At 43.4% G+C, this 23752-nt stretch overlaps 1 protein-coding gene across 1 annotated transcript in view; it reads right to left on the bottom strand.

The window, feature by feature from the left end:
- The window catches only part of MAD1L1 (mitotic arrest deficient 1 like 1), a 355426-nt gene that overhangs the window by 199717 nt on the left and 131957 nt on the right, over positions 1 to 23752 (bottom strand). Inside the window, exon 12 of the mRNA XM_035549239.2 lies at positions 9099 to 9239. Within this exon, the coding sequence (XP_035405132.1) occupies positions 9099 to 9239 (141 nt within the window). The remainder of the gene's footprint in view (positions 1 to 9098; positions 9240 to 23752) is intronic.

Here is a 23752-nt window from a genome sequence, read left to right as displayed (position 1 = left end):
GAAAATTCAGAGCTTGTGGGCTCTCAAGAGATGTTCCCATGAGGTAATACTGATACAGACATTTATCACTTCTTCCCATATATAAATAATGTCTGGTAACAGTCTCTATACAAATAAGCCTCAAAAAATCTCTCTCCTTATACAAGATATTCTACTTAAAATAACCTCTACAAAACAATCACTCTGTTCCCTTTCACAGCTACTGAATATATCACTGGGTTTTTATACAGTGTAACTCATCATCTTTCAAGATTCTTGTGGACTTCCCATAAAAATTAAAAATATTCAGGTTTAGCAACTCTTCCCAGAAAATCAGGTTTCCAAAGGAAAAAATGAGCTGTTTTAGCAATTTTCCAAGAGGAAGTGAAGTTGATGTCGCAAGACTTCGTGTTTGTAAGTCCGACATTTGGAAAGCAGGCAAGAAAACATTGAATAGATAAAAATCAATGCTTTAAAACAGAAATCAGTTTGACTTTTAATGGGGTCTTGAATAGAACTGAAATATGAATGTACATCTGTCAAAGCTAAGCTCACTATAGCCATTATGGCCATTTAAACAAATTGAAAATATAAATCACCTCAGTCTGTCAAAATAATGTGCCATGTATTTCCTATCTGTGTTACTGTCACCACAGTAGGATTCATGACACATGTATTGCACAGTAGCACTGCCTGTTCTATAAAACAGCATAAATCTCAAAAGGAAAACGTTACAACTTGCATTACAAGAAGACTGTGACTTTCTCCAAAACTTAGGGCTTTCAGTTTGTTTTGCTGAAAAGCTTTTAGCAGAATCAAAGCACGTTTGACATTAGCGCTGATTAAAGCAAATAGATAAATTGCAAAGCCTCTGAGAAAACAGAATTGTTCCTTACAATTTACTTGGACCACCCCTGAACAGAGGAGATCTATCTCAACAGCTTAGTTTTTATTCACAGCTTGGTGAAACCCCCTATCAGCTGGCTTTTTCACTTCTTCTCTTCCCAGTCTTTTTCAAGCATTAGTAGTCTAAGCACATTTAAGTAAAAATGGAAGGGAGAAAAACAAAGAAGAGAGAACTCCAGCAACCTTGCTTCAAATGCTGTTCAACTTAGGACTTGCGATAGTACTGTGCTCTAATTCATTAATTTAATAAGAAACTAATAAGACTGGGGAGACGGAAAAGCTGCAGTGCATGGACAAACCAGTCCATAGCAAAAGCCAGGGAGCAGAATATGAGAGCAACCACAACTTGTAACTCCAGAGAAGAAAGCACTGAAGGTGAATAACTGGGTATGTTCTGCAATAAAATAATTGCAATCGTCTCTGGCATTTAGGCACCGTACAACGTGCTCACGTGCTGTGCTGACCCAGGCTTTTAGACTGATTAGCTCCCTGAAGAAACGCCCCTTCCACTATTGGTGATTAAGACCAAAGCTGGAAATAATCAATGGGCTTCAAGAAGAAGACCAAGACAGCAGCTACTGCTGTTCTGATCTCCACAATAAGCAAAGCATGAAGTGGATGAAGAAGGATCTTACAGTTCTTGCAAACTGCAAAGAGCAGGAGCGTTCGGATCCACGAGTGCATGGGAACAAGCTTGTGCTGTTGTTTTCTCAAAGTGTACATGTTATGACTAGGAGGTAACAGGACTGCAACAAGGCTCTGTAGCTGGAAAACGAGCCGGGCAGCAGCTCGTTGAGTCACGTACCAAGGCTGCTGGCTCTCCACGTACACTGCCCAGCACAGCACCGAGCCCCAACTCCATGCCCAGGGACAGGGAGGCAGAGATCTCAGTGCCGAGCCGCCCCCATCCCTTTGCCTCAGTCCAGGAATGCAAGGAAGACAGACATCTCCAGGGCACAAAGAATTACAGACATTGGCCCTGCAGGGAAATCTTTGGAAAAGCCCAGCTATAGATAAAAGCTGATGGTGTGTTTTTAAATAGAAAATTATCATTAAAACCTTAATCCTTGCTTCCTACAGGAGACCATCATTGTGAATTAAAAGATGACATGAAAACACTCATAAATACATACTTTAAATACTAAATTATGCAGAGATCATGTAATTATTCTGAAATGAAGCACTATAAATCACAGATTTCAAATCCAATCATTTTAAAAATCAACCAATCTCAACAAGTTCAGCACATCTCTTAAGATGCTCCGACAAGCGCTTTTAAATGTCATTAATACAAGGCAGAACTAAGGAATAGCTGAAAATTCTGTGGCGTTTTATGAATGTGCAATCTTCACTTCTTAGTTTTTCACAAGAAACTTACTTCCTTGTTTCTCTAACATTGCAAAGAAACAAACAAAAAAAAAATCTGTAATTGTAGAAAGCAACAGTAGGAAGTGGGTCAGCACTGAAGGAAGGTGCCCAGCAGCCTCCCTGCTGACCCCCAGCCCCCCCATTTGCACTGCCTGGCATGCAACAGCAACCAGAGACCCACACACAAATTGTATTTCTACATTTCCAAAGCCTTCCCTTCAAGAAGCTAGCAGCTACCTGTTCCTAACCTCACTCTCCAAAGAGGCTTAATTCGGCTCTCTCTTTCTCTCTCCTGCCTGCGGGGGCAGAGACTTGTTATCACCACCCTGTTTGCATCCCGGCTTCCCCCCCAGCTCCCAGGACGCGGCTACCAAACGTATTCCTGCTGCCTCCTCCACCTGAGGCCAACTAATTGCAAAGCCTGTATGTATCTCCAGGCACAGGCAAGCAGGCTCCCCAGTGTAAAGCGTTTTAAAGCTCTCAGCGCCATACGAAATGCTCTCCCCTGTTCTATTGTGGTAAACATGACTCACAACTGCACATCAGTTATCTTCTCTTTCCAAAACATCATTAAAAAGAACCCAATTTTAAATCTTTTGTAAGAATTTAGACCCAGTTCATCTGCCTCTCTTGCCTCCTATAGCCTGGTGCATTGGAAGGTAGTTCGAATTCCCCAGGTCAGGCCTTGTTTGCGCTTGGTTATTCATAAAGTCACCGGGAGAGTCTACAGGAAGATCTGTTAACACCGAGAGCATTTTGAGGGGAGTGCAGTTTGGGGTCAGGATCTTTGCTGCTGGCATCTACCAGTCTCCTTGGGGCTGAAGTGAGACCCTCCAGAGGTAACACTACAAACGTCCCCAAGTGGTGACAAAGACACTGGGCTCACAGAACGAGGGCATACTTATGTCCTCTGAGCATCACGCCTAGACAGAGGGCTGGTTGTAGCACCGTGGTCTCACCTAGGCTAGGTGTGCTTTCAGCCGCTGCCACTTAAACCCAGTGCTGATTACATTGGCTTAAACAAACCGAAACGCTTCAGAGTGGAGTTTGCAGGAGTCTGCCCTAAACTCCCTACGTTGCTAACACAGGTGGGTAACATATTTATCAGTAGCATGCATTTTTGAGTTTAGAGTCAAGATACAATCTGGTCAATAAGAGAACTAGAGGCAGAGCATCACGGACCATGACTACATTAGGAGCATGACTTCCAGCAAGAGATGATGAAAATTACTATGTCACCTCTTGCTTTTACTGCATTCGAAGCACAAGAAGGCAGTGGGGTTGGAAAAGGCTTTTCTGCCCCATGTCCTTCAATAGCCTATTTCAATCTGCAGCTCCTTGTTGTGGTGCAACTGGTCATTTTTCTGAGGGTTTGTCTCTATAGCAGCTTACCACAGACTAAAGGTACAGAGACTGCCTTAGTTAATGATTTAATTTACTCAATACAAGTTGGTGCCAGACCATTCTCATTTCTTAAGAATGATGTAGGCTTCTTTCTGTTTAGCAGTGGTCCCTAGGAACTGGTGAGTTAAAGCCATTCTTAAACTGTCAGAGCACCCACACTCAAACGAGCTGTAAAAATCTACCGTTAGTGACAACAATGCTGGTTTGTGCAGAATGTCTGCAGCAAAGGCGATGCCATACACGCCTTCTCTTCATCTATTGCTGGTTTTCAGGACACATCCAAAATGAAGAAGCTGCTCAAAAAAATTAGTAATAGAGTTTTAAAATCTAGTTTGACAAAAAAAAAAAAGTCTCAACACATAGAGACAGGCTCTGTTGCAGCATGAACCAGTTTGAAGGGGCACTCCTCTTCCACAGAGCAGGGATTGTCACCTTTGACAAATCATTAAGCCCCTCATGAGTCGACTTCCTCATTTATATGACGGTTATTTGCAAGGTGTTCTCCCCAAACACAGCCGCTGGCAGGTGTAAACTGGAGGGGAGGAAACTAATGGCTCCCTGACTTGACAAGGTCACTCAGGTCTGAAGGAAGACGAAACGTGCGAGAGAAGAGGGAACCCAAGATAATCCATTCTGCAGGACTGCCAGAGGACACGGAGCCTGACCTGGCTCTTCCCTAGAAAATAAAAGAAACAAAAGACTGCAGCGGCTCCCAGGAAGGCTCGCGGCTGCCAAGAGATGCCAAAGCGTTCAGGTTCAGCATGCTATTTCAACAAGGTGTTTGCTTTGTCAGAAGATGATGTCCAGCCCCGTGACTGCTTCAGCAATCAGTGGTAGCTGATGCATGGAGCACATTAGCATCATCTCCAGAGAGAGTCTTTCTCCCACTTGAGTTGCAGGTAAGAGGCTGCAGTGACAGCAGAAGTCTGGGCAAGTGAAACACATGCCATTCTGGAGTGGCAGCAAAGCTCCAGTGACTCAGATGTGCTCCTTATGGACATCCAAAGCGAGAAGGGTAACCTTCTCACTACTTCTCGCAGTTGTCACCAAGAAAAACAGTGCACAAAGGTTGGATGGCAGCAGAGAGGTAGTGCAAGCAGGCAGGCAGAAGTCTGAAAACAAAAACAAACTCCTCTGCGCTTTGCACAGATGGAAGGAAATTTCTCTGCAAAGTTCCCATCATCACAGAAAGCCCTTCTGCTATGTAAAGATGCAATTTACCTCCGAGGGGAAGAGGAAACTCAGCAGAGGGATAAAAAGCAAGACAAGCATGAAGTGTGGATCAAAGGGAGGGAAAAAAAGATTAAAAAAAAAAGAAGTGGAAAAGCACTGAAGGAGGAGCCAGGTGAGAGACAAGGAGGAACTGTTAACTGCTCAAATAAACATTTTAGTGCATCCATACATAAATTTTTAGAGCTTTAAACACCAGGGTGACTGCTAAGTAACTCACTTTGCACGGAGCAGATTTGTGACTAACATCACAGGCACCGCGCTGCCCAATTTTCACCACCAGCAGATGAGCTGCACTTACCAGGTGCAGGTGAGGTGACCGTTTTTGGTCAGGGAGTTGTGAGGTCTCCAGTAATGCCCATGGTGAAAAAACACAGACCATATGGCATTTCATGTGCCGAAACTGTCAGATTCATAATTAACTGATTACATATGGTGCTCACAGTGTAAATCTCTCAATGTAAAAAATGCTAGAGACCATTGAAGGTGTCAGCGTGAATCTTCCTTGCAAATCTCTCTTCATTAAAGTTTCATATGGAGCCAAGTGTGTTGTAATAAAATAGCCATTAATGGAGTTATATTTATGATGATTTCTCTTTTGTGCAGCTGGATTTAACTTTTCAAACACTAATCTCCACATCAGAGCTTTCTCACAATAGCTTCCACATGCACAGAGGCTTCTTGCTTTGTCATATTTACCTTGAAATCAGAGTTAATGGGAGCTATGATAGAAAAAATTAATCAAGATCAGCAAGAACACTGTTAATATCACCAGTGTCAAACTGCAAATTCATGCCAGGATAAAAACACAGCTACGATTCTGTTTATTTTATGTATTTATAGCATGCTGGCCAGAGACAAACTCATTCCCTCTTCAGTTCCAAAACACACTTTTAAAAAGATGGTGAGTGACACTTCATTAACTGCTTGAAATAGGCTGCCACAGACTGCTTGCTTCTTTCAGCCACCATTTCAGACAGTATCTTTCCTGCATCTCCCCCCTGCTTTACATTCAATGCTCCGTAAAGAGCTTTCCTGAACCTCAGCAGACAGATGGGCACTGCGGAACAGGGGCTGTGCCAGGGGCAGGCAGTCCTGAGGAGGATAAAGCAATCGTTTCCAGTCCCAGAACAGACTACGTGTTTGCATGTTCATGCATTAGAGATCCAGCTTTTCTCGTCAGCCATCAATGAAGGGGATTTAAAGTTCCCCCCTATCAGCCCGTCTTTGTCCTCCAGCTCTCTGCTCCATCAGGCTCTGACAGGACGAATTCTTAGGCAGCAACACGGCGCCTCTGAAGCGATCTGGGATGGAGGCATCGTTCTGCATTTGAGTTTCTGGAAAGGTGCCTTTATTCCCAGCGGGGTCTGGGATGCAGACCCAGCAGCGTTCCCAGCAGCTGTCCTGCCCCACGAGGGTCCTGCTGGCTGGGCACAGAGGAAGCCAGAGACAGCTCAGTACCACACAACTCCATCCTCGCAGCGTGCACTAATAAACCTCTCCTGTCGCCCTTCAGGGCCTACACGCTTCTCTCTGGTTCCCTGTGTTCCTTAAAACAGCTTCCCACCTCCATTTATACATCAAGCAGAAGACTTATCAGAGACCTCATCTCCCTAATGAGTTAAAAGCTGTTGCCTCAGCACAAATCTTCCTAGCCCCACGTGTCTCCCTCCCCTTTGGTGCTGGGTTATCACCATCGCTGTCTTTACCCGAGAGCTTCCTGGCTCACGCTGAGCTGCTGCTCGAATGAATGGAAAAACCTCCACTTTCACAGGAAAGAAAAATCCCTGTTAAAAACATCACTTTTTCCCCTCTACTGCTTGTTCCGAGGTGGGGCTGCTGCTAATAGATTAGGGCAGCCAGAAGAAACATGTGTCAGATAGCTTTATGAGTATCAAAGGGCTCTCTACTAGGGAACACAGGAAGAGATTTTGGTAAAAGAAATTTTCAGTAGGGGAAAAAAACAACACCCTGTGATAAAACAAGTCAGTGAGGAGAAAAAGGGTGTGATTTTTAAGGTTTATGAAAAAAGCTGAAAGGCAGAAGCAACAAGCCAAATGCGATTGTGTCAGCCTGTGCTTTTCGGTTCTGCTCCATCGCTCTCTCTTCACAGCCTCCCCAGCCTTTCGCAGGATCTCAGAGCAGTTGTGCACGTTGTTGCTTTGCTGCCACCACCTGCATGCTCCTTGCGGACGGACTCTTCTCATTCTTCTGTGTTACCCTGCAAGCCAGCTGCCTGCTGCCCTCCCAGCCCATCCGCATCAGGTGTGCCGGGTACGCCCCATCCCTTCCTGCCACGCTGACTTAAACACGTAGAAGTAAATGTCAGAGATGGCTCAGCCCACACCTCAGAAATCATCCGAGGCTCCAAGGTGCCTCATTCCTGCCGTCTCCTCTGTTTGTTTGCGAGATGAGTCACGCAGGTGTCAACATTTCTAAAATTTGTGCGGAGCTTCAGCAGAGCGGGGAGGTGCAGTGCATTATGTTAGAAGTTATTAATAGCTGCTATCAACCATTTTTTTGATCTACAGGCAGTGGATTACAGCAGCTGCTCCCAATGATGAGACACCAGGAGTCTTACCTGTACCTCAATTTCCCCTTCTAGTTTTCAGATTTTTACTAGAACAAAAAACTTTTCACCAAATATCGAAATAGATTGGGTTCAGCCATCAACATTGCAGACTGAAAGGCAAACACAATCAAGCGAAGCATAAAATTTTACTTTACAAGGGGAATATCAGGACTTTGAATCCTGCTTGTAGCAAAGTCTTTGAAAGGCTTAAAGGTTGACATTACACAAAACCAAACCTCCAGAGAACACAGCTCTTTTCTGAAATTTTCTGTGTAGCCCTTAATCCATATCCATGAAGACAAACTTATCATTTGTTCCCTATAAATAATTAAAGGCATGTAGGAAGTGGTTCCTACACTCCTCCATGCTTTCACCTGAAGAAGAAAAAGCAATTTGCTGTTGCCCAAAGACACTGTGCACATTTGACCTATTCAGTGAAACCTCCCTCCATCAACCCAGAGCCACTGCTGGGAACAGCTAAGAAAAAAGGAGGAATTAGCCACCTAACACTTCATGTCAGTGTCATCTAAGCCTGCTTTGTCTGGTGTTAAGCAATACAGTGATCAAACAACAACGTGGAGAAACATTCAGAGATGAAGCAATTCAGGCAAGTTCCCATTTCATTGAATGTTACCACCTAATTTCTCTATCAGCTTGCCCCAAACTTGACAGAATTCTTTTTCTCAGAAACAGGAGGAAGTGGATCTATAATGTGAGACTGGGCTCATGCCACACTGCTCTGCTTGCTAAGGCTTTAAAGGTCACTGGAACCAGTACTGCCTGCCTCAAGTCCCCACCCTACCAAGAGTAGAGCATTTTAAAGACGACAGAAGCAACAAGGAGATTTATACACAGTGGGGCAGTCCAATCTACAGCTTCAATGGGAATCGCAGGAGCATCAATTACTACAAGTTTTACTCCATTTGAATTATGGCACCTATAAATCTATGCGCTGGAGGAACCAGACATGAAGAAAGGAAAACTCACATGCTTACAGTAATTGCAAAACCTATGCAATAAAACTGCCAAGATTTAAGACCACAGACATATTTCCAGATATTTCAACTCGTGACCATTCCAATATGACAAAATACAGCAGGGAAGTAGGGAACAATTTGGCAAATGGATGTTATCATTTACTTCATTCCAGTCATGTTTCAGACTACAAATTTACATAAAGAGAAGTAGTAATACGATAAATGTTCCTTTGAGAAATACTTCTGTCTTTGGCAAAAATGTTTTTCTTAGAGGAAACCCTAGTATAAAAACAGTTAATACAGTTACTGTTATTTTATATAATTTTATATATATTACTGGGGTTTTCAGGCCTAAAGCCATGAAAAGAAGAGTTAACAACAGACAGACACTTTTTACTTCTTCAGCCCTCAGAGTAAAGCTCTAATAACCACACCCTTGCTTACATTGCATTTAGAAGAGCCTTGCTACACAGGTGCTACAGTGCAGCGCTGAGACCAGATCACAGAGAACACAACTTGTGGGTCTTATTGATCCCAGAACTTTGAAATCTGAAATTTGCAAATCTGTCTTCTGTGAGAGCAGATCACATCACTAGGCACTTCCATCTTAAAGGTCTCAGCTATTTCACCACAGGGGTTAGAGAAGGACGCTTCTTTATTACCTCCAGCTCCGTGTTATGAGCATGCAGCTTCTGCACCATCTCCTCAGCCTCCCGCATGCGCCGGTTCAGCTGGGGCGAGTGCTCTGAAGGGGTCAGCTCGCTGTCATACGACTCCAGGATTGCTCGCATGCCATCACGCTCCTGTCGGGAAGAACAGAAATCACCTTCAGGGATAAAGCCCCTGAGCCCACTCAGAGAGGAGGGTTCCCAGACCAATAGTTTACCCATTATTTTTCCCCATTGTTCCTTCATGTGGCAGAGGAACCCTGATGGACATAAATTCATGGCCTTCATGTGGGCGTTGAGCCACGGATGTGAACACAAGGTTCTAACAAAACAAATTGTGCTAACCTGAGAAATGAGAAATTGGACTGTGTTGTGTATATGAAAGCACACATCCCTCGCAGGAAAGCAGCATGCATACACTCTAACGAGCACATACCAACTGAAAACAGAGCCTGCCTTCTTTTTGGAGACACTATTCTAATTCAACGTGCTGAATGGGTTTCTTCAGCAAAATATTTAGTGTAGCACTTGACATTTTTCCTGCCAAACCATTCCAGCAATGAATGAACAGAATTGTGGCAATAGAAATGAAATAGATTTGACAATGAACAAAGTGGCTGAGAGCAAACATCCTCTAAATGGTATGCGACTGATCACTTGTTGAACACTGCAATATTCAGTGTTTATAATAAATGTTTTTTCAGAGGTTAATATCCTGCAGAGAATGTGTTTGGCTCAGTTTTCGATTTGCTGGCAATTATAACAAAACATTTTCTGAGGAAGACAAAAAGAAGGATCCCTTTCCCTGCTCAGAGAGCTTTTGTACTCCCAAGTACAAAGCCTGGATTGAAAACTAAATGTAAAACTTTTTGTGCAGGTCCCTGGTTGAAGTATTCTCTGATGCATTCCCAACTTCAGACGGTACCTACTGCCTACCTCCAAGACAATGGGGGAGAAGAATGGGGACAAGAGGCTGAACAACATTTCAAAAAGTCAGGCATGTTTTAAGGAGATTACGGTTTACAGTGCAATATGCAGACAGGGATTAGCCAGCTGATGGAAGTGTTTTATCTTTTGACCGAGTTGAAGAACTTTGATGTTCGCAAGGCTACAGAACACAGAGTCAAAGCAGCACACTCCCTCTGCATAAATCAAAAGAGCAAAAACTCCTAGGAAATCTTACAGTGCTGCCTCCCTTTCATTGCTGAAATTTGCTATCTTGCCCTGGTACAGAAATGTACAAATGTTCAGGGCAAACCAGTTATCTTCTGTGAATTCTGCAATCACAAACATCCGAAATATTATTAGAAGATCACTCAGCTTTACAGCTGTGCAGTTCCCAGGCCACCACTACTACTACGTCAAAACTGGAGCACTTCACAAATGCTGAAATATTTCACCGGGATTCTGCTCTTGGGGAAATCAGGAATTACCAGGGTAAAAAAAAAAAAAAAAAGAAAAGAAAAGAAAAAGCCACTTCCCATCACTCCCAAATGTAAAAGGCTGTATTTCAGAAACAGAAGCCAATGCTAACTGCTCAGTCGAGCAAGCCTGTACATGAAGGTTGTCTTCCCCTTTCAAAATGTAAAGGTCAAACACTGATCGTGGATAACAAGTGTACGCATGAGGAAGGGAAGGAACATTCAAATTCAAGGTGTGAAAATAAGAAGGGGGGACCGCCAGAGGTGTGGTGTGTGCTCAGAGCCTGCAATGTACTGAAAGGTCAGCCACGATGGTTGGGTTGGGCAGCAGGTACAAAGACTCTAGACCAAAGCCCAGCCTGAGGCTGACAGAACAGTGTTAATAAAATAATAAAGAAAAACAGGTTCTAACATAAACGGTATTGAAAGCTATTATTGGCTTCTTGCTCAGGCCTGACTAAAGAGAAACACTTTTTTACGGAAAGAACAGTTTTTCGATAAAGTTTAGAAAGAATTATTGATTTGACAGACACATGAAAGGAAATACTTCCGTGTTCCTGCAGAAGGAGAAAGGGCAACCTGAGCCACACTGCACCTGCCTTAAAATGAACTTGTTTAGCAGAAAAGTAGCACTACAGGAAGGTTTCATCCTTCTCCTCCCCCAGCAACATCCACACACACCGCCCAGACTGCCAAGTGCACTCTCCAGAAGGCGGCCTGCCTTTGCTCAGGAGATGACTTTTGTTCCCCATTTATTCCAGAATCACTGCCTAGAACACAGAAGAGAACATAAGGATGGCATTTAGTGAAGTTATTGGTTTGATCCTTGCAAATTGTTGCAATTAGATCTGTAATTACACCATCCTCTCACTCATTCTCTCTGTACTCCAAGCTGCTCCGCTATCCTCATTTTCTGCTAAGCATCTTTCATCAATGGGATAATTTAACACAATGTTCTGTCCATTGCAGGAGGACAGTCCCAAACTCCTTAGTATTTCTTCAGCAGCAAACAAGACCCCTGGCCATTCCCATCACACTTGGCTTCCAATTAACTGCTGAATATTAGGTCACCTAAGTCATCCCTAGCAAGATCCTAGCAGTTCCCCAAGCTGTTCAGCTGCAAGGATAACAAATTTCCCATTCTCATCCCACCATGAAAGCAGGTGACATTGGATGGGGATGGGAGCATTCTTACAGGGTGGTCTTTCCCCTAAAATCAGCTCCAGACGTTGACAAAAAGAGCCTTCTACCAAAAGGATGAGTAAAGTTGTCAGGAAAAAGCACGCACAGTAAACACAGCACAAGCTGTACTGGAAAAAAAAAAAAAGGGCTGAAAAGCAGAAATAAAAGGTGGCACAATTAAACACTTGATCCTGGAGTCTAATTCTCCTCTTTAATTATTTCTAAATATTAATACTGTAATGAAATCAATTCTCAGCTTCCAACAAGTGGTCCCCAGCTCCATTTTCCAATTCCTCCCCATCAAGAGCACTTACTGAGAGCTTTTCCCCTCCCTCCTAAAGATCTTGTTAGTTTGGCAGGAAACACAAGTTCTCGCTGAGAAGTCTTCTGTCTAAAAAGAGTCTCTGAAATGTACTCCTAATTTAATAATTGCTGCAATATCTCCATATTTCACACAAAATACTCCCCAACCCCATCAAAGACTTCCCGAGTGACTTTAATATGCCCTCCGTAACCTTTTTCCAACACCTCTGCTTTCCTGCTTTCTACAGGGGTCCCTATCAGGAGAATATTCAGCACAATTACTCAAAAGGGGTCCCCTTGAGAATTTCCATAAGTTACCCAGCACTGTTACCTTCGCTAACGCACAGCTCGCGCCCTGCCTTCGCAGTGGCAGATCACCTACAGCAATTCTTGCTCCCCCGCTCCTCCAAGGACCTCAACACGGCACACTTCCAGGTGCTCTTCACTTTGGCAGTTTCTAATCAACACCAGAACAGAAATGCAGCTTACCCCAACCATGCCCTAAAATCACAATAGCTGTTTTTGATGTTCATTGTAAGCCTAGGAAATTAATGTCCCACAGCAAACTCTGGTGTTCCATCTTGCAGCTGTACATTTGAAAGAGAAGAAGAATAGTGAATTTTTCAAAGATTAAAGTTGCCCTTCCTCCTGCCAGCAACACTCAATTCACCAAAAGAATATGCCTCTTACTACTGTACAAATAACTAAAATGTTTTATAATATTAATCACAAACTGGAGCCGATCCCCTTAAAACCTGCTAGAGGAGAGTTCTGGATCACACCTTTGCAAAATACCCTCCCCTAGTATCAAACTTCTCTCCAGTTCTCCCACCACCTTCTCTACTCCTTCTCCTGTGTAAAGCCCAAATGTGAGCTGTTTGGTAAGCTGCTCGAAGAAATGGAAAAGTTTCTTTCCCTGGCACTGACACACCAGAGGGCTACAAGGGTAGTTTAGAAGCAGCAGTAATATAAGAGGGCTCCTCCAGGACTTCGGGGTTAATTTTAGGGACAGACCTGAGAAGTGTTCAAAGAAGCACTGCGCAGCTATCGCCATCCCTGCCAACAAACCCAGGTCACTGAAGCAGCGCTACCGCACGTCCCCAGGGGCAGCCCACGGCTTCGAATCTACGCGTACTGAGGAGAACGAGCAAATCCCTGCTGTGAACTGGAAGCAGCTGGAGAAAGAGTAAAACACACCGAAAAAATTAAAAATGCCATTTGACCATAGATAGATAGACAGATAAAGACTCAGGCCCCGTTCCCGTTGATGCTTGTTAGCCCCTCCTCAAACATATACACACAGAATTCACCACAGACTTTCTAATTAGTTGAAGAAAAGAAAAATCAATAAGAAAGAAATTAAAGTTACAAATCTCACTGAAGTCAGTCACACACCCTGGGAAAATTTGTTCCTGGGGTGAAGTTTATCTAGTGTCATAATTTTATTGAAATCCTATATCTTCCTATTGACTTTTATCGTTTGAAGCTGGATACCAGAGTTATCATTATTAGAGTTTCAGTGTTGCTTGCAGGCCCGAGGTTTGGTGGTTTTTTTTTTTCCTTTTATAAACAAGCTGTAATTGTCTGTTTTATTGATCAATAAATCTTTCAGCTGCCTTTCTTCACCCAGCTCCTGCTCTGTTAAGACTCCTGCGCCATTCTCTGAAAGAAAATACAGGGTTGTTGTTTTTTAAAGAACAGATTGTTTTGTCATTAGCAATGAAAGAGCAGGAATTGTGCTGGTCGGTTCTGATAATGGCTTTTTAATGACAGATTCTAGTCACAGTAAAATCTGCTTTATTTCCACATGAGTGAACTTCAACTATTAATCCAAAACTCAAACACACAGCTCGCTTGCTCTGTCACTTCTGCATGGGTTACCGCCTGGCAGAGGAGAGAGACTTCGTAAAGTGGAATCCTAATGATATTTCCCACTCAGTGCCTTTTTGATGGTACAGAAATATTCCTGTTCCTAGTGTTAAATGAGCTTTTTGTTTAATTAATGATAATTTTAGGAGAATGTTAATAGACTGCTTCATTATAGGAAATCAGTGGCAAGACTTCCCCCTCCTCTTCCTCTCCAGACTCCTAACTCCAAATTAGTCATAATAAGAGAAAGCTTCAAAACAAGACTGAAGAAAGAATATGGAGCTTCAACATCAAACAGATGCTATTTGCAATCAGGTGTAATTTAGCTAACTATTCCCCCTAAAAACACAAATAAAAAGAGAAAGATGAACATGTAGCAGAGAAGTGCATGCTTTCTTGCTTGAAGTTATATAAATACACACAGAGAACGTGGGAGGTGGTACCCACGGTTTGACCGAACGCTTAACTCTAGTAAAATTAGCAGCGTGAGGTGTGGGAACATAAACCAAACTGCGGTCAGAAATAACTGAAGAATACTTAGGTGGTGCCAAGACCTACTGACAAAACCTATCCTTTGGATCCTTCCAAAATTACTCACAGTTGCTCGTGGACCAGAGTTCACTACCGCTGATAAACTCACAAACGGCAGGACAGACCCCAAAGACAGGACTGAGGAACAGATCCAACCCTTCTAAAGAACAATATAACAGGAGATACAGACTCTGGCAATTATCAATCACTTCATAATGTTGGTATCTCATAAAATACCTGAAGAAAACATTAACAATCAAATTGCAAGCTGCTAGAGAAGAATTAGGGACAAGAAACAATCAACTGAGACTTAATGCAAATAATATCAAACCAGCCTATTTTCCTCCTTTGACAGGTAACTTGTCTACTGAATAAAGGCAAACAAGGAATGTCATAAATCTCAACTTCAGTGATGTGTTTATCAAAAAGGAGGATTACAATTCAACAACAACTCCATAATTTAGAGAAATGAATTTGTATCGGGGTGATGAAATCCATGAAAGCAAAGCACTGAGCCCTGCACGTTGTGTAGCAACACGGAACTCGGTTACTGTCAGTAAGTTACTGTCAATAAACTGCAGCATCACCTGCATCTACCCCTTCCCAAAACTGCCCATTTGCACATACCTCCCCCATACCAAACTCATCAGGGTTGTGTTTCAAGACCCAACAGGTGTCCTACATGCCACCGGAGAGCATGAGCCCAGGAGCATTCACAGGGCTGGTTCTCCCCAGCCTGATGGCTGGAGGAATTGAGGCCCATTCTGCACAAAGACCGATGTGATTTCGCTGACAACTACCACAGTTGCTTGTTTGGCTCTGTCTTCGAGGCTGATGGCTCTGTAGGAGATGTGGCTGAATGCACTGGGAAGCAATAGTCCTGCAGTTACAAGTATGCCTTATTCTGGAGTAGTACAAACATTTTCAGCTCTATGTGTACACAAAGCACTAAATTACCTGTGCAATTTCCAAGGTGGGAGGAGGAAGTTTGAGAAATGAGAAAAAAATTGCCAAAAGATGAAAAGTTTTCACCTCTAATGACATGAGAAGGTTGGTTTCCGCAGGTCAGAGACTCCAAACCCACCATCAGCCCAGCCACCGCTCACCCAGCCGCTCACCTCAGATGGTGTCTCATCTCCTCCAGCCCTCAGATTTGGCCTCTTGACATCACGTGCGCCTGCCATCGCTTCCATGCCAAAACCTACATGGGGAAATCTGAACCTTAAGCACCTCACTTTTTGGTGCAGGGCAGAAACAGTTTCAAACTTATAAAAAGTAAATCACTAAGTTCCTCTTTGCACTGCCTGCTTGACCAGCCACCCTTGAGATAGGTGCTATTCATCATTTTCCACTGCCCCCACCACTGGAGCAGCAGAGCGCCTTCCAGAAGCACAGCAGCAAGATGAGCAGTAACTGTGACATGTCCCCCTCTCTGCCTGCTTCCAGACAGAAGTGTGGGCAGTGGAGGGTGGTGGGTTTTTGCTTTGTTTTGTTTTTATGTATTTATTTATATTGAACACCTACACGTTAATGCTATAGTTGCAGAAGATGGTAAAATGTGGGATAGCCCAGAGGTACCGGGTAGCTCCTGGGAAATTCTGTACCAGGGTGTTGGAAAAAAAAAAGGAAACTTTCTCCTTCCTTGTGGTGCATGGCAGAAGTACGAGTAAAGAAAAATGATTACGCATCGTTACTCTACAGGTAATTAAAGGAAATTAATCCAATTTTGTAAGTGACTTGGGCATCTATATCAAAACGTCTTTCACAAGTGTTAATTATACCAATGGCTACATCATTAAGCCCTACACTGTAATGAGGTTTCAGTCTTCAAAGACCACGTTCACATCCCATTGCCTCATAGAAAATGGGGGGGGAAATAGGCAACAGCAAGCCCCAAGAAGCCGAGGCCTGAAGGCAAAGCCGTGGCTCAAGCCCACGGTTAGAAATGCCAATTCCAGCAGACTTTGCTGCTGGGGCAGCACCTGTAGGAGGAGATGCACTCCCTCAGCTCCTGACCCTCCCAGCGCACTGCTAGCAAGAGCTGATCGAGTCTTCCAGAACAGACGAAAAGCAGGAGCTCTGTGCCAAACAAAACCAGCAAAAATTAAATTACCAGAAGCTTCCCAAATCCTCCTTGTCTACAGCAGCATCTACTGTCACCTGAAGGCAAATGGCTCCTCTTTCTCTTAGCACTCTTTTGTACTAATCACATTTAAACCAAAATTTTCTGTTCCCAAACCTCCAAATGGCTTCCTTCTGAGATGCAGCCATTTCTCAACATTTCTCTCTGTGGCTGACCTATTTTCACATTACTTTGCAAATTAGAACTGACTGCAGACACATATGTATGTACACACCATTGACTTTCTACTCAAGACCTCAATTAAAACAGCATTTACAAAAAAGCCAGTTTATTCCATAAAAACATCCAGCAGATTCACTACCCTGGCACTGACAAGAAGGACATTAGAGAATGTTTTTTCAGCATGTTCTTACCTCCGGAACGTGACTTCCCATATATCAACCCCTCTGCTTGCATTTTTGCCCCTCGAGCCAATATGAGCTTATTGCAGGAGTCTAAGGATGGATTTAACTTATAAAGAAGCCCTTCAGATGTACTGCGTCCTACAGCTGAGGCTTCTCCAACAACACAACATTTCTTCATTTTAAGTCGGAATTCCTCCATCCCTGTGTAACCTGCACAGAGGCGAGGTAGAAAAACCACTGAACTCCTGTAACTGCAAGCACACAACAAACCAGGAATTAAGCATCTTTACCCCTCCCATCAGTTCTCTACAACTGATGTTTTTCATCACTTTTTCTGATACTCTCACGAAGGAGCCATTTTCTTGCTACCTTACCATTAAGGCTGAACAGCAGCTTGCCACCCAAGGGACTGGGCTGGAAGTCTAGGGAAAGAGGGTGACAGGAAACTGCAGCGAGCCAGGAATATAACCAGGCAAAGAGGCTGAGACAAAGAGAAAGACAAACAGCAGCTGGGCTGGGGTGCCAGCACCAGGCAGAGACCCTCGTAACTTCCCAGCCATCATTTCTGAAAGTCTGGACAGACTCTGCAGTCTAACAGCTCTTTTGGCAAACACTCTGCAGGTAGGTTTAAACATACACCTACAAATGCGGATATACCTTGTATGCTTTTATATTCTGCAAGTTTTCCTACAGATTTATAGTTCTTACTTTCTATTGCCCCTCACCTCCAACGCTTCTTCAGAGGGCTCAGCTTTGCCTCATGCCTTGGCAACAGACAGTGCAAATAAATCCACTGTAACTCTTTTAATCTGCCCCTGATAAATGCCCTGCTTACCATCTTCTGGAAAATTGTTCATGGTCTCTAAGAGCCTCATTTTGCTTACAGCACATACATATGCCAGATGACAAGCAGTCATACAACTGACACTGCAGTAAACTAAATATTATCTGACAAAAATAGCCCTGGGGTCCTCTTGCTTCACAGTGAGCTTAACAAGTTTAGTTATGTTTCTTAACATCTTGCTGTAAAATAATTTTATGGATTTTTTGTTTGTGTTGTTTTTTCCCCCATTTAACTCCTTTCTACTGGAATGCTCACCACTGCCTATCTCTAGCACAAGCTTGGCTTTCTATCCTGGTGGATTTCTCATCCGTTCATTCAAAAAACCCTCTTTGTACCAATTTCTCTCAGCCCTGCTGCTTGAGCAGAGGCAATCCTGCCCAGGTGTGAGCTGCCTTATCCTCCTGGCTCAGAACAGAGCCGCTCTGGGTCTGACACAGCTAGCTGGCGCCATGCACACAGCTCACCTTTGAAAAACGAACATTAAAAAAAACCAACCACCATACCATACCTTCCTCAACCTAGCCACTAGATTACCATCACTGGCAGAGGCATACAACTGACAAGAAAATGCATTCATGCTCGCTTACTGGCAATAGAAAACTAATATTTTATTCATCCATTCAAAACGGAGGAAAAGAAAAAAAGCTTTATTCAATCCTGAAAAGAAAGTTTTTGTGAGGGTGCATAAGATTCTTCTATTCTGATAGTGTCTACAGCACATAAAAATTCAGCCCTACGTTCACTCCTTACCCTCTGATTTCTTCTTCCTCCTGCCTAGTAAGTAACCCAGATTCTGGCCTTTAAATCTCTTAAAAGCCAGTTTCCTGCAGTTTTAACCTCTTAAAGATCATTAACTTGGGAAAAAAGTAAGCTGAACTGTGCTTTTAAGCCTGTGCAGTTATCTCTGCAAAAATAAAGGAGGGTGAAGCACACCACAGTCCTGGCAAGCTCCGTACCCAGCTCCTGGGGTACTCAGGGTGTCCCGGGCTAAGGCAGCACTGAAGCATGCAGGCAAATCTCCTGCAGCAGATTTTGAGAGAAATAAAAAAAAAAATAGTAAAGCAAGTTCATCCAATCAGCTCAATACAGCACATTAAATTGACCTTGAATAATAATGTCTTGGTCCCCTTACAGACTTATTTCTATTCCAGAAATACGGCAACTGTGGCTTTTTGAAAAAGGCAAACAAAGTCGGGCTTCTAGCTAATGCTTCAGCATCGACATTGCCTGACTGCATTATTAGAAAATTATCATCTTCTGTACTTTCCTTAATTCAGAGCATATTCCCTCTACTGCAGAACTCCTAAGTATAAAAGATCAGGAACTTCAATAAGAGTTTCAGAAATTATAAGCTGAATTATCTCCTAGGTCAGCCATGAGGCACGTGGATTATCCTCCAGGGATGCTGCTGGCAGGTTGGCCGCAGCAGCTCCTGGCCCTCGCAGCTCCCTGATGCCCCCTCAGAACAGGACGCAGCACAGCAAAGACCGAAAAGCCCATCTGTGGATCTGCTGCAACAGACCAAAAAAGCCATAAAGCACTCTCTCAAGTATCGCAGGCACAGTATGCAACTTTCACACTACGTAAGCCATCTTCAAGGCGGAAGTAAATTTAAACATTCTTCTTGAAATGGTAACAACCAGGAAGGGTGACTCCTCACCCAAGCTATGCTCCCAGCACTGGGACTGGGCTAGCTTAAGAGAGCTTTTTAATCACATCTGGTGATTAGTCTGGGGCACAGTAATAACAAGCCACTGCTTTGGACTAAAGTTGTGTGATTTACTTGGATGGGGCCAAAACACTAATTTCACATTGCAGAAGCTATGTAGGTTACATGTTTTAACATGTATGTTTCGAAAATATGAATGAATAACCAATTGAATGCTTCAAGCATATACTTCAACTTCAGCCATTAAAGAAAAAAAAAGAAAAAAAAAAAAAAAGAGGTCGAAAGCACAAACTGCACCGAGCAACATCTCCTCGGCCATTATTAAGATGAGTTTATTCTCTCAACCCAGACCCCAGCCCAGATGACGCCTGCACAACACCTCATTAGCTCAAGCAATAGGCATCTTCAGGGGTTGCTCTCAGAAAGCAAAGTAAGCACAAGGTTAAAGAGTAGCTGGGGATCATGGTGAGCTGCACTTTGAAAAGGTTTCCTGCATGTAAAAAAGAAGATCTGCCACCTCTCCATTCTGGCTTACAGCTTCTTGAGCACAGATCTGCAATATGCTGGCTAACCCTGCATAAACGTCAGGGTCGGCTGGAAGAGAAGACCAGGAGCTGCCTCAGTGTGCCAGAGCTGGGTTCTCCTTCCTCTTGAGGCCCAGACATGGCAAAGAATAAAATCAGGTGCTTAAGAGGCTGCTACACGGTCCCTATCAGGCAGGTACAAATTGTGGTGCTTTATTTCCATTCCAGTCCCACCTTCACCTGGGACTTTTCAACTCCAAAACCCAAGATTCAGTAAATATTTCTGAAAAACAAGCTCTCACTGACAACTTCCCCAGATATTTTTACTGTTCGCGTAAATATCCAGCCTCTTTCTGAACCCTGATAAATTCATGACCTTGCCAATTTTCTGGTGGAAATGAATCCCATAGATTTTTTCACTGCTTGAAAATGTATTTTCTTTTATCAGTTTTTAATTTGCCACCTTTCAGCTTCATTGAACACCTTTGTTCTTGCACTGCGCAGACAGGGAAAACAACAGCTCCCAAACAACTTCTCTAAACCATTCATTAGACTATGAGCTTTCAACTTGTCACCTCTTCTTCAACTACTTTTTAAGGTAAACAAGTCCAATCTTCAGTTCTCCGGTGCAGCTGCTTTCCCAAACTTTCACACTCTTATCACCCATTTCTGACTGCAGCTCTAGCTCTGCAGCATCCTCAGCTGAAGCGCGTTGACGAGGTACAAACAAAGAGAAGCAGTAAAGATGAGAAGCAGTGAAGATGCTCTGGGAGTCAGTGGTCCCTTTCCCACCTCTCGCTCTGCGAGTACAGCCGCCTCTTCCCAGCTCATGGAAGGCTGAAGAGCCGCGATCCTGATGCTCCTGCTGCCCATCGACCTCCTTCACACACGGGCTGCCCACAGACCCGATTCCACCAGCGTGTCTGTGTGCGAGCAACCCCAAACTGTGCAAAGCCCTCCTGCCCGACAACATCAAGAGGCTCTCACAAAAGCTGCTGAGCCAGGGGATGGCCAACGGCCAGCGCTGGGCAGCTCGGGTACGCTGCAGGCAATAACCTCCTCCAGCACAGGAGAGACGAGGATGCACGCCTATACCTAAGAACAAACCTGCAGCCCTTGCGTCAACTGCTCGCATAAGCAGCTTTCCTCAAATTTTAAATGTTTCAGAACAAAACTATTACCTTTAAATAGCCTGCGAGTTAGTAGGGCTAATATTAATACTAGCTGCCACTCAGCAAACACTTTCCGTTCAGAGCGTTGCTGGCGTGCTGGTTAATTCATGCAGACAAAAACAACGTTCCTTTCTTTGTTCTCCCTCCACTGGCTCTGCAATATTAAGTCAACAAAATCTTTCCTCAAAACTGCACCGACATCAAGAATGTTATGCTCAAACCATTAGACAAAATGTAAAGTGCTGAAGTCAAGCTTCATTAAAAACAAGTGGAAAAATCAGTTTACCAGAAGAAAAACATTATTTATGAAATATATTCATCATACACATGTGAAAGAGAATGATGATTAAATGTACAAAACCAAAACATTCAACAATCTTTTAATTAATATTTGATCACAGAATTATGCACGCTCACATTTGTTTATGTTTTATTTTCAGCAGAACCACAGAGCAATAAAGACCAAGTAAAATCCTGGTTTGTTTTTACACTACCTGACTGCCATGTATTACAGAAGAAAATGGACTGCCAGCTTTTCTACTTCTGGGCATAACTTCATCAAGTGAGCAGAGCACGGTGCGACCACAGCAGTGACTGAAAAAGCAAGGCCCAGTAACAGAGGGACAAAGTCTCTCCCTGTATATTCCATACACCAGGACAAGATAAAGAACATCCACTGCTTGGTGCCAAAAGCACAAAAAGGCTGGTTTAGAGATGATGGAAAGACAATGGGTAACAACAAATCATTCAGCTAGGATTTCTGACCACTTCACAATCCCTCTCTCAGCTTACTCCAAAAAGCTGTTCCTCTTTCCCTCACAGCCGTTATTTTTAAGACTTGTCCCTGGCACTTCACATTTAACAACATACATGAGCTGTATCACGTTTAAGAAAGCATGACCACTGTATTCTCTTTGTCAGTACAATCTGGAAGATGCTACCCGTGATTACTTACTCACTAGGACTCTGCAGCTAATTGAAGGTGAGAACGGACGCACCCAAAAAGCTGCGAGTTGCTCGTTGCTGCCTCTGTCGTGTTGTACACATCTAGGATGCCGAACACACACACAATCAAAAATCAATGCTATGCAGAAGACTTCTTGTGCAAAACACCTGCTTCGAGTCCACTGAAGTAGTAGCTCAAATTTTACAACATACGTCAAATCTTTATTTTTTTTTTCCTGAATCAAATCAGTTACTATTTGAAACAGTTTGTGATTAATACTCATTTAAGTCAAGAAGTAAATTGGAAAAAAAGCTATTAGCTGAACACGAGCACTGGCTCCAGATATACATAATAAAATGCGTCTATGTGAAGAAAATACTCCTGCTGTATCTTTAGAAGTCCTCCATTTCTGAGCACACTCTGGTTCAGATCATCACAGAACACCTCTGGCAGCATTTCTGGAACACAGTGCAGAAGGCACAAGCAGTTGATGGGGTTGTAAATATGTGAAGTCTCACAAAGGCATGGCTCTCACTGACCACAGAGAAATATTGATCCCATCCACCTCAGGCTCTCCTGCTCAGACCAGGCTGGCTCCACAGGCTCCCATTTGGATTTCTCCACTCGGTGCAAGGAGGCAGGACACGAAGGAGCAGTGGTCGTGGAGGGAGGATGGGGCAAAGCACAACCAGCCCTGCCTGTACCCTGAGCCGCTGAGGCAGAGCCCTGGAAAGCACACATGCAGCTTCAGAAATGAACGGAAAAGAAAATACCTGCTAGAAATGATCCTCATAAGCCTAGAAGCACAATACTAGGCAAAAGCTTATTATCTGTTCCTCTAGAGAGGTCTTTTGAAGATATGTTTATCTTCAGACTTCCCTAGTGTAATTCTTTCCTCTTACTTTTTACCATTTCACTAGACTGTTAATAAATATCCATTCGTCTCCAGAAACCAGGAGGAACCACAGTAGTATCTCGCATGCAGAGTTACCCAGACCCTACTCGAAGGAGAACCAGGAACAAACGAGCAGCAGACCAGGCACAAGAGATCACTGCGTGGTGTAAGTGGGATCTCGGGGCCACCCACCATGAAGAAAAATGCAGGGGACTCACAAAACCCCACTAAAACTCAAAGCAAAGCTGAAGCGTCTGTGGGTTAATCCTGGCTCAGGCCCCAAGCTTTATGGATAGTCTGAAATTGCAAATCCCCTGGGTTACCCCACTTACCTCATTTTAACGACGATCCCTAGAAGTCCTGAACTTAAGAACAAACATGGTACTAATTGAAACCCCTCCACATCAAGGCTGTGGTGTAGGTTATGTGAAGACCAGTTTCTCTGTGGGACACAATGCAAACTAAAACTGTATTTAGGTTTGGGGTGTGTGGGAAAGGAAGAAAAAAATACCATCAGTTCAGCATGTTTGAAGAAGGAAGACATGAAAAGAATAAATAGTCTGAAGAACCAGCAAGCTCTGAAGTTTCTTCTTCCTGGGAATTACATTTTTCATCTCAAAATTTTAAAAAGGGTTTTTTACAAAGTTTTAAAAACTTCAGAGGAGCACAAGCAAATAAAGGGATGAATCTCCAAATGAAGCCTGTGGGAATCATGTGCATGCTAACTGTATGCTTCTGAAAGAATTTATCCTTTCAAACACTTTTCCCCTTTATCAACAGTTTAATACTATAAACAACGAAACAC

This window comes from Cygnus atratus, chromosome 15, assembly GCF_013377495.2.
Source record: "Cygnus atratus isolate AKBS03 ecotype Queensland, Australia chromosome 15, CAtr_DNAZoo_HiC_assembly, whole genome shotgun sequence".
Taxonomy (NCBI): Eukaryota; Metazoa; Chordata; class Aves; order Anseriformes; family Anatidae; genus Cygnus; species Cygnus atratus.
Note: the sequence above shows the minus strand (reverse complement) of the source record. Positions and strands in the feature narration are given on the sequence as shown.